General features: G+C 35.1%; 1 protein-coding gene across 1 annotated transcript in view; it reads left to right on the top strand.

The window, feature by feature from the left end:
* LOC108905811 (laminin subunit gamma-1) overlaps positions 1-11393 on the top strand; it is an 85756-nt gene extending 74363 nt beyond the window's left edge. The window contains exons 8-13 of the mRNA XM_018708836.1: positions 1215-1424; positions 1481-1783; positions 7433-7724; positions 7780-9029; positions 9083-9453; positions 10870-11393. Of these exons, the coding sequence (XP_018564352.1) occupies positions 1215-1424; positions 1481-1783; positions 7433-7724; positions 7780-9029; positions 9083-9453; positions 10870-11211 (2768 nt within the window). The 3' untranslated portion in view covers positions 11212-11393. The remainder of the gene's footprint in view (positions 1-1214; positions 1425-1480; positions 1784-7432; positions 7725-7779; positions 9030-9082; positions 9454-10869) is intronic.
* Positions 11394-12125: the final 732 nt, after the last annotated feature.

The following is a 12125-nucleotide window of genomic DNA, read 5'->3' as shown; positions in this document are numbered from 1 at the left end:
TGTGACTACCGCCTTGTGCAATGCATAACTCGATCCTCTGTCGAAGCTCTCGTTCCAGTTGAAGTTCTCCATATTGTTTTTCACTTTATTAAACGCTGTCTGAATCTCCTCAATGAGTTGGTCCCTGTGATTCAGCTTTCCCATTGAATAGGTAAGTATCTTCACATGGCCCCAGATGAAAAAGTCCAAAGGTTGGGGTCCAGAGATCGCGATGGCCAAATAATGGTACCACCACGACCTATCCATCGATTTGGATACTTTTCACTGGGAAAAATTAGTGACACCTCTTCCATAATGGAACGGAGCACCATCATGTAAAAGGAGATCGCCCGTCTGATTTGAAGAGGCATATCCTGTAGTAGTAGAGGTAGATCGTTTTCCAAAAAAGCTCGCTGTTCAAATTTCCGTCGAAGAAATGTGGTACGATAATTTCATTATTAATTATTCCAGCACAAACCTTTACGGAGAATCTTCTCTGACAATGGATTTCTCGAATAGCATGAAGGTTTTCGATTGCTCACATATGATCGTTGTGGAAATTGTCGATTCGATCTCTTGTAAATGTAGCTTCGTTACAGAAAAGGGTTCTTGAAAGAGTATCCCGATGATTGCTCCACCATTCACAAAGACGAACTCTTTAGGGAAGATCCATGGAGAGAAGTTCTTGTACCGGTTGGTAATGATAGAGAAGCAGTCCGTTTTCTCGTAAAGTGCTTACTTTGTCCAGTAAGTACAGGAATTCTTCTCGTACTAGTACCAGGATCGTTTTTAACAAGCTCAAGCACTTCTGCAGCATTGTTTTTCGCATAACTTCTCTACGAGTCGGTTTAGAGAACGCACCTGTTAATCGAAGAGTTGTGAAGGTCCTATTGGATATTGGACATCGTCGTTGATATTCTAACTGAGGCGGCAGTACTGCCGTTGCAATATCCATACACGAAAATCATGTCCGCGTATTTTTCATTTGAATAAATTAAAGCTATAAGGATCTATAATACTAAAGGTGTAATTTTCTTTCTAATGAACTCATTCATGGAAGCTATTCGGGAATGGATGCATCTGCTGCCACATAATTTTTTTGGCTAATTCGAAAGCCACTAGAATTATTTCTTACTGCATTAAAACGATTTATGTTAAAAATGGCATTATGTGAATAACTGGTTTTGTGTTACTTTTTTGAAAATCCTATGTTTACAGTGGTTTTTTGTATTTAGGTTACGTCGGTCAATTTTGCGAATCATGTGCACCAGGGTATAGACACGATCCGGCATTAGGAGGTCCTTTTATGCCTTGTACTCCATGTGTTTGCCACAATCATGCCGCTATATGCGACTCAGAGACGGGAAGATGTATTTGTCAGCATAATACTGCTGGAGAGAACTGCGAATTGTGTGCGAGAGGGTACTACGGCAATGCCATGGGAGGTGAAGTATTAATATTCATGAAAGCGACAGGTACTTATTTATTTATCATTTTTTAGGTACGCCTGATGATTGCTTGCCTTGCGGTTGTCCAAACGGCGGCCCTTGCATCCAGATAGATGAAGATATTATAATGTGCACGGAATGTCCGGTTGGATATACAGGTCATCGGTGTGATTCTTGCTCCGATGGGTATTTCGGGGATCCAACAGGGACGTTTGGAACTGCCTCACCTTGCGAAATTTGCGAATGTAACTTCAATATTGATCCTAACGCTATAGGAAACTGTAATAGTACCACTGGAGAATGTCTGAAGTGTATTTATAATACAGGAGGTCCCAACTGTGAAATCTGTTTGCCAGGTAAGTTTTTAAAATGTAGATTTCACACAGCGTTACAAGGCATCTTATTTTACAGTAAGTTTTTCAGAAAACTAATCGCAACACCAATATGTGAAACCATGTAGGTAAAAAGTTGGTCAAATTATTTAAGTGCAAATGAGTGACATCGCTATCCACATTGCGTTTTTACTTTATCTACACAGTGTCTGAAATGCTAAAAGAAAGAGTCAAAGTCAGCCAAAAACAGACAAACAAACCATCTGCGGGGGTTTTTATGATTTGAGTTTTATTCCAGAAGCCAAAAATAACTCGTATACATAAGAATTTTGACTGAAACCACTTTTTAATGTAATTAGCGCGTATGTCACAAACATCGACATCATATCAACAGATGGTTATATTAGAAATAATTTGACGAGTTGTATTGATAGTCAAATTATAAATAATATAAATAAAAGTCAGTTAGTTAATGTGCTAAAAATCAGAAATTGTTAGCAATTTCTTCCTCAAAATAATTAGTAAAAATGGAGAGCGGGAAAATGCACGGAACGTCATGCTGTTTATTTGCGAATAATCCACATACTTGGCTGGATCTCTTAACATAATGGAGGCATTGGAGGCGTAAGCAGAAATGTCATTTGCCAGAAATATGGATTTATCTCCTTGCACCAAAGTNTGTTAAGAGTGGGAGACGCTTCGGAAAAACCATCGAACGTGTAGGACAAAAGTTTTTTTAGAGTTTTTCATACAATTATCATGCGATTTAAGTAAAAAACTACTTGTTAGTATTAAATATTGATCACTCACCAAATCGAAATGTTTGACACCCCCGCGCTTTATTAGCTACCGTTTTCGAGAATTTTCGTAGAGGGAAAAGTTGGGCGTCTCGTCAAAACGAAGCTGTTCCTCAAAATTCAGCTTGTTATTAATCAAAGAAAAAAAAGGGCCTGGGCCCGTGAACTAATAATGATGTGTATTTTTTACTTATCTGCTATTTTAAGTGTGCGATTTTTGGTTCACTGATTCTTTTGGTACCAAGATTTCTTTAATTAGTTTTTTATTTCATAAGTGGAAAATTACCAACAAACACAGAAAAACTTAAACTATTCCACAAATAAGCAAAGATACTTAAACTATCCCACAAATAATAACTCAAGACAATAGTTAATAGAGCATAATACCGATTGGTCGAGCCAGTCGAAAGTTGAGATGTCACAAATCCGATGCGAATCTTCTATTACTGGAGATAGACTACCAATGGCTGGGCGTGTTACAAGGCGAAGAGAGAGTCAGCTGCTATGAAGGTCACGTGGGATCAGTAGTGTGTCAATCACGTTCGGCGAGAGAGAAAAACATCATGTACCTTCGTAGCAGCTATCTCTCTTTCTTCACCTTGCAAGTTTGTACCACAAACTTCATTGATTGACAAATTCCGATGATGAAGTGATGATTTAATCATGAAATTCGTCACATTCGTTTCAATAGCACTGTGTTAAAATAAATATGTTGCGTGTCTTTTTATTGGTCATTTAATATTCGCAGAGCTTATCTGATATAGATTTTATGATAATCCGGATCAACATGAAATTTGAGGAAAAACTAATGTGGGGGTGCATTAAGATTATAACCAAGATTTTGTTTAATTTCTTGATTTACTAGTTGCTCCAACTCTTCGGCTACGACAAATGCACGCTTTAATCGTCAATCTTTAAACATAAGATGCCATCTTCTTATGGAAGACTTTTCTGTTGATTCCATTCGCAATTAGCTGACAATTTAACACTTGCTACTCTAGTTCCATAAAAAATATATGACAGCATGGACTTCGCGCTTGCGAGATTTATTTTGAAGTTGTTATATTTTTAGAAATGCTATTAATCCGGTCAAAATAGACAAAAATGTAGTGGTAAGTTTACAATAATTCGCATAGAGCCAAATATTGGTATAGGTCTTTGGTACACTATTATGAATAAAATGTCAAAAGTCCCCAACAATCCCATTCATGCGAAAAAATGTATTCAAGGTCAAAGGTCGCAAATATCGTTTTTTTGCATGTTTATCGTCAACGGTAAGTGTTATCATAAAAATAGATCAGACAAAAGTTGTGGATCATACAATAGGGTTGTCCACTATAAAAACAAACCATATACAAATTGTTGTTGAGTCAAAGATTTTATATAAAAGAACCTGCCTGTATGGTCAAATTTTAAATATATTATGACAAATTAGTGGTAGAAATCATTTACGAATTTTTGCGTTACCTAAAACTAGTCTGACGTTATAAGGGGTAATTGAACAAGAAGCTAGTAGCGTTCCTATTGTGTAATTTTGAAGAAGAAAATATGTCAAAATTGTTCATCAAACCCTGCTGCCCTGTTTCCTGTTTTTTAAGCAAAAGTGACACTAGTGACAGCAGTCTATCAATTAAGAGTATTTGTGATTATTATTAATTTCCTGATTGTAATGGATTCAACAAAATTTAAGTGGTGTTTTGTTCCACATTTCACAAAGCCAGTTGCATTATCTCCATAAGGTTCCCGAACTGCACTATAAATTTTTATAAATAAATAGGTATTTTATATAAATAAACACAATACAATCATTCATTAAATATGTTGATCCTTACCTGACTGCTTTGATACCTCTGATTTCGCCAATATTAAAACGATCGTCTCTTTTCAAAAATTCAGTTCATGATCATAAAAATATCAATTTTCGGTCAAATTTGCGAAGTAGCTTTCACAAATCCCGATTCATACATTCTGCTTTAATTATAAGGGAAGCTATTAAATGATTATTACTAAATAATAATTTTATTTAATAAAGGAATTTGAAGATTAAGGAAAATAACTCGTAGACTAAAATATTTTATACGACAGTGTAACTGACAGACTGACACTACTGACGGTGTTGACAGAGCGTCTTCTTCCAATGTTTTTCCTTTACGCAATTATTTACACAATAGGCTTTTTTTCACGAGTGAAGTCGTATGTTGTAGTATGTGTAGTATGAGTGAATATTACGTTTTTGCGAGAATTGTCAGTCATTTAAACTATTATGTGACGTCACAAGTTTAGATAAAATGACTGAACTCTTCACCCTTCAGCTGAATATTCTGTTGGTATATTCAACTAGTATTGTCAGCCGGTAACTTAATCTTTTTCTTTTTGACATTCTGTTTGAATGAGGATAAAAATCGTTCAGCAAAATGATGGTCAGTTTAAATTTAAACTTTAGAGGCACAGATGTTTTAGTAAACGTAGACGTTGAAACAGCAAATATTTTACTTAATTGTAAGATTAATTTTTTATATGGCACATATTTGCGATCCACTTTGCTTCAGGATTATCCTCTTTTTTTTTGTGACCTAGGCCAGAGATAATATTGGTGGAATTATTTGTAATTCAGGTCTTTTTCGTATGAATTACATAAAAAGCCGACCTAACCTTCCATTCTCTTACGATAACGATTATGTCGAATATTCGCATATCTTGCAACATCAGAATCTACATACTTTTACTACGCTTTTTAAATTTGTCACTTAAAAATATTTCAAAGAAAGCATTGATATATTCCTTCAGTTTTATTTGATGCAAATACATATATTATATAGTGAGATATCACCAATTCCCACAACACTAGATTACTGGAAGCAATAAAGGATGACAAATTATGGTTACTAGTTAAAAGTTAGAACCCATATGTCATAGATAATAATCAAAGTCGTCAAAGTACATATGACAGGCTGCACCACTGAATAGTGAATATATACATTTTTGCGATCTGTTCAGGTTAGACAAGGTTAGAAATAAGATTAAAAGAGATAGAAACAGTAACTACAAGTCAGACGTATTCACCAATATTCACTCGCGAAAAAAAGCCTATAATTTCACTACAAGGTGCCTCTTATGATCACAGCCGTTTTAAAATGTTATAAAAAAATCAGTTTTAAATAATTATTTTAAAACTGTTCTGACGCATTTCTCAATCTCTAATTGTGTTGTAGTATAACATACCCAGAGATCGATAAAAAACAATANATTGGTCTATTTAGCTAATACATACAAACTATACGATTCTGATTGAATATACACTCAAAACATATGCTACTTACATCATCGATGGAGGATACATATTACACCGCGTTGTATGGGGTCGAGAAGAAACATTTAACGTTAGTTTGATAAATACATTCAGTATGTACATGAACACTTTGGTCAGAGTGACTATAGTGTTTGGTGGTTGTACTGATCATAAGTAAAACATTAAAGCTGCAGAACAACATCGTCGAACTACAAAAACATATTCAACTTCATCTTCTGATGTCATTTTTGATCAATTTATGACAGTTCCAACAACAAGTGCAAATACTCACAACAAGTCTTCATTTCAATGTTTTGTAAAAAATTTACAACTACCACATTGTAAGCTGATAATGACGCTGATGTCCTTATAATTGAAACAGCAATAGAACAATTTAATGAAACAAATACAACTATCGTTGTTGGTGAAGATGTTGACTTATTAATACTACTGACTATACGAACTCTATTTGATAATATTGTTTATTTTTTGAAAGCTGGGAATGCTCATGAACAATCAAAAATATATTCTACTTGCTGTATATGGAGCTTCAAAAATTGTATAGACAAATATAATATATTTAAGTTTTATAAAAAATACACGGAACAATAAAAGAGTACAACTATCTTGTCTTTCTCCAACATCTGCTTCTGCGTATCAACACTTATATCAAGTATACAAGCTACAAGTTCAAGTGTGGCTAGGCAATCAACTGAACCCAGAAGACTGGGGTTGGAAATTAATAAATAACATTTTGGAGCCAACAATTCATAGATATCCAGCAAGAGGAAGAAGATGAAGAAGAAAGCGAAGAAGACATTATTGTTGAAGTAGCATTTGAAGATTATCAGTCAGATTAAAATTTTCCCGAAATCAATTATTTGTTCCAGTTTAATCATAACCAATAATACCATTTTTTATTGTATAGAAATCTTATAAAACTGAATCACAATAGATCGTGGAGTATGCCTACAGGAAAACCACGTTAAAAAAACGCGAAGAGTATTCTACCTCATAGGTGGTGCGGAAATTTGTGTGTATCATGTAAAATGCCATTTCTTCAACTTTTCAAATGGTGATATATCAGGAATGGTAATTCGTGGGAAAAAAAGTATTGGGACAATTTTTGTAGACAATTGCATTATCTACAACTCTTGTCCTATCAATTTTTATGATAAGAAAAGCATTGAGAAAAATGCAAAAAACTATATTTGCGACTTTCGACCTTGAATACATTTTTTAGCAAACATGGGATCGGTGGGGACTTTTGACATTTTACTTGTAATAGTATTCCAAAGACCTATACCAATATTTAGCTCTATGCGAATTATTGTAAATTGAAATGTCTATTTTGACAGGATTATATAGTTAAGAATATGACAAAACTTTGTGCATTGTGCGGCTAATACAAGTATAACAATTAAATTTAGCGTTGTTCTGACGGGGCATCTCTTATTCGCAAACCTAGATCCTAAATGACTTAATTATGACGTGGTGAAGGAAAATTTAAAGTCTACTAAGAAAACTCGACAATAAAAGAAAAAAACTATTAATAACTGCATTTATTAATGTTTTGTTCCTTTTTAGGTTATTATGGAAATGCTTTGGTCTTGCCAAAAGGTGATTGCAAGCCTTGTCAGTGCTATCCTGTAGGTACACTAGATGACATATCTGGGGCTCCTGTGTGCGATCAAACTACAGGTACGTGCAGTTGTAAGAGCCACGTAATTGGCAGGAATTGTGACCAATGTGAAGAAGGCTATTACAGCTTACAAAGCGGGGAAGGATGTCAGTCATGTGACTGTAATCCTACTGGTTCCTATAATCAAAGTTGTAACATTTATACTGGTCAGTGTTACTGCAGACCAGGAGTCACAGGGTACGTATGAGTATTTATTTATTTTTTTAAATATTGGTTGACCGTAATTTTATAGGTTGAGATGTAACCATTGTGAAGCCCGGAAATATGGATTCTCTACAGAAGGATGCAAGGATTGTGACTGTGACAACATAGGTTCTAAGGATTTGCAGTGCGACACTTCTGGACAGTGTCCTTGTCTTGATAATGTCGAAGGGCAAAGATGCGACAGATGTAAAGAAAATAAATACGACCGACAGAGAGGATGTATAGACTGTCCAGATTGTTATAATTTGGTTCAAAATGCAGCTAGGGATCATAACAATAAACTTAATAAGTTAAATGAGATATTGGACCAAATTGAACGCAATCCAACCGTTATCACCGATGAAAACTTTCCTATAGAGTTATTAAAACTTGGAGGAGATATTGAAATATTTTATGACACTGTCAAAAATGCAACTGGCGAAAAAAGCATAATTCAACAAGTTTTCGATATCAAACAAAGGGGAAAAGATGTTTCTCGAATTTTATCAGAAATTGATGAAAACATTTATGTTATTAACGACAAAAATCGTCAAGTTGACTTAAACATTGATCACACAGACAATCTTCTTGATGAATCAGAAATTAAATTATCTGACATCGAAACAGCTATCAATACTCAAGGAAAAGCCGCACTGGACAATGCGTGGAAACGTTCACAAATTGTAGGACAACAATCAGAAAAGATGACAAAAATAGCGCAGGAAGCTCGTGAATTAGCAGACAATTTAGACAATAGAGCAGAGGATATAATTGTTAGGGCTAAGGATGCTAAAAACAAATCCATTGAAGCCTACGATATAGTTAAAAACGCTAATACCAAACAGTCGCAGATAGGCGATGAGGTCAGACAAATTAGGCACGATGTCTTAAACGTAGAATCTAAATTAAACAGAACACGAGATTGGACAAGGGATGTTAGCAATAGGTCTCTCGCAGTTAAAAATGACGTTCTTAATTTGCTTAACGAAGTAAAGAATTTAGAAGTCCCTCAAATCGACATTGTAAACCTGAAGAAACAGTCTACAGATCTGCAATATGAAGCGTACAGGCTTGCAAATAAAACTCAAGATTTATTCCATAACAGTGAAAACTTGAGAAAAGCGGTCGATGAAAAGAACGAGTATGGCAAGAAACTTTTGCAGAAAGCTTACGAACAGCAATACGAAACCGATGATTTGCTAAATGAAATTCATGCGACAAAAGAGACGGCCGATAACGCCGTTAACAGTTGGAACAAGATTTCAAATGAAACCGAAAGTATATACAAGGATCTTAAAGGTAAGTTTTAATTACATTTTTTAAATTATTTATACATATAACCAACATTACAGATTTTGATAGCGAAACGCAAAAAAGTAAACAGGAGGCGGAGGAAGCTTTACAAACGATTGGGGAAATAGAAAATATTATTATGGACACAAATAGAAAAACGTACGAAGCACAGGAAACCCTAAAAGAGGCAGCTACTAATGCAAATTCCGCTTTGGAGAATGCTAATCAAGCCAATACTCTTGCTAAAAATGCTTCTGAAGGGGCTGAAAAAATTAAAATGGAGGCCGAGTTGCTGCTTAAAAACACCAGTAATTTGATCGATCAAGCAGATGAGATGCAAGATAAAGTTTCCAATACTGAAGGCAAATTGGAGGATCTGTTACAAATGACAGGGACAAACGTTTCTTTAATAAATGAAGCCAAGGACAAGGTATGTTATTTAAAAATTATACTTTGGTGTAAAAAAAGTTGAATTTATATAATAAAACTTTTAATTCTAGAGGAAAAAATAAACAGTAAGAAGATGTATTTGATATTTTTTTAATGCAGCCTGTAAGATTCCAAATAGTTTTTTTTAATTGTAGCTAACTGGAAATGAAGCGATATAGTGTATGTCTCATTGTCGTGTGAGATTGTTGGTTAAGCAATAATAGTTAAAAAAAACAACCTTTCAGTAAATTTTTTGGTGTAAGAGTTTGTTTCTTATTCTTCTTTTCCTAGTATAAGTCGCATGGCACCGCGGCCTTATCAGGCCTATTGTGAGTCCCACTACTTAGTCCTATTCAGCAAGTAATTTTGTCCTTTTAACAATGTTCAAAAGCGTCCTTGCCGACACTTTTCTCACCTGTTTGAGTTCCAAATAAGGTCTTCCCAGAAACGTCATTCTACTTTGTGCAAATCCTGGGCACTCATTTAGGATATGCAGAGAAGTTTCATCCGCCGAGTCACATTCTTGGCAGACCGGACTGTCTACAAGCTTTAGCTTATGCAAATGTTTCGTAAAGTGACAGTGTCCTGTTATGAGTCCCGTCACTCTCTTGAACCGAATTTTATTCAAGATCAGCAACTTATTTGCTCTTTCCTTCAAAGGATACTCCATAAACTCCTTAGAATGGCCATGCCCTGGGCTTTAAATCCAACATTTCCTGTGTTCTGTCTCAGTTCATTTGCCCAGAGCTTCCTGACTACACTGGGAGATGTACCGCAGAAGAGCTCCGGGCCAATGAACTCTTTCAAGGATCCCTTCCTAGCAAGTTCATACGTTTTCTCGTTCCCACTATTGCCTTTGTGTCCTGACACCCAACACAGTCTGACTGTATTATTGGTAGTCAGTTCTGTCAGCATTTGTAAGCCTAAAGCTTTAATTACAGTTTGACTATTAGAGAATATATATATGAGTTTGCGTTTATAACCTCTACATATATTCCTCTTCCAGACACGCCATTATCGTGAAGATTTCTGGTCGAAAGTACAGTAGGAAACCTCCCCAGACTGTAGCTTGCACTTCATCGGGGTATGTGTCGATATATTCCTGCATCCGTTCCTCTGACCATTTTGGAGCCGTCCGTAAACCATACCAGGGTATCAAACTTTTCCTCTCATGTGCTTTGATCCTCTATTCGCATATCAAATGCCTTATGGAAGTGAAACCTTGGAACCATCTTGTCAGACCCCTTGTCCCAAGAGTTGGTAGGGAGTACCTCTCCAGTCGTTATTGTTGAGTTCAATTTAAATGTAATTGTTACACATATGAGTTTGATATTTGCAATTTCCATCTGTTTCGTCTATGTTTTATTTTGTTGCCCATTTTAAGAAACATTGTAATACTGAAATTCGTCACTTTCAGGTTGGAAAGGCAGGAAAGGTTACCGACGAGACATCTAAGAAAATTGGGGAACTCCTTAAAGACGTTGATAAAATTATAACAGAAGTCAACAATTCTCCAGACTTGGATAACGATGATTTAGATAGGTTAGAAAAAGAGTTAGTAATAGCTGAAACGTCGCTTAAAGATGCCAAACTTGAAGAAAAATTGACAAATCTTCAGCAAGAGCATCAATCACAAACTAACTTAATCGAGCAATATAAACTGGACATTTCCAGGTTAGAAAAAGAAGTCGACAATATTGAACACATTGTTCAAGCTCTTCCAATTGGATGCTTTAGAAAAGTGGTGCTAGAACCTTAAGTTTAAAGAAATATATCCTTTTTTTATATTTTTTATACCAAAGAAATAAAATAAAAATTTGTTGTCCTATTTAGGTATTTATTTGTATGTGTACATAATGAAAATTAACCGTCAGTGTCTTTTTATTATTTAATGTATTTAGTTGCATATTTTCTTGAAAATAAATATATATTGCATTAAAACCGTTCCCCCTGTTTCTTGATATTTGTACAATACCATAAAAATGTTTATCAACTTTGTTGGATAGCATAAATAATAGATATCTGGATTTTGTGTCAATGAAAAAGGGATTCAAAGGACAAAGTTCAACAGATTCATCACTGAAGGATATCAATATATGTTTACATATTTTTGAAAAATCAAATTTCTACAGATGTCTCTAGGTCTTAAAAATGTATTCTTTTTGTCTAGTGCAAATATGAAATCTGTGAGATTTACACATTTATCAAAAAGTGTACAACTAAATCCTTTTTTAAAATAAATCTCACAATTGGTACTTAAATTATTAAAAGTTCTTATGCATACGACATTTCTCTAGATCTCAGTACATCTTAATAATTTCTTAGTAACACAACCCCACAAAAAAAAATCTGTGCATAGGACTACACCACTATATCCTCATGTTTTCGAGGTCGCTGAGTCCAAAGTCCATTTGACCTTGTCAGGTCAGTTTAAAGGTCATTTCAAGGTTAAACCGAGAAAAATCCCCCATGGTGGAGGCAACCATGGTAAATATATGTTTTTGGGGTGGCCGAGTCCGAATCGAGGCCCGTTTGACCTTGTCAAGTCAGGTCATTTCAAGGTCAAACCGAGAAGCGAACCATTCTACACATCTACTTTCGGAGCAGTTGTCATCTTCTCCAGTATCCTTCATGATAGCAGGATTGTAAAGGTTCCATCAGAACCATCATAGA

This window comes from Anoplophora glabripennis, unplaced genomic scaffold, assembly GCF_000390285.2.
Source record: "Anoplophora glabripennis isolate ALB-LARVAE unplaced genomic scaffold, Agla_2.0 scaffold191, whole genome shotgun sequence".
Lineage (NCBI taxonomy): Eukaryota > Metazoa > Arthropoda > Insecta > Coleoptera > Cerambycidae > Anoplophora > Anoplophora glabripennis.
Note: the sequence above shows the minus strand (reverse complement) of the source record. Positions and strands in the feature narration are given on the sequence as shown.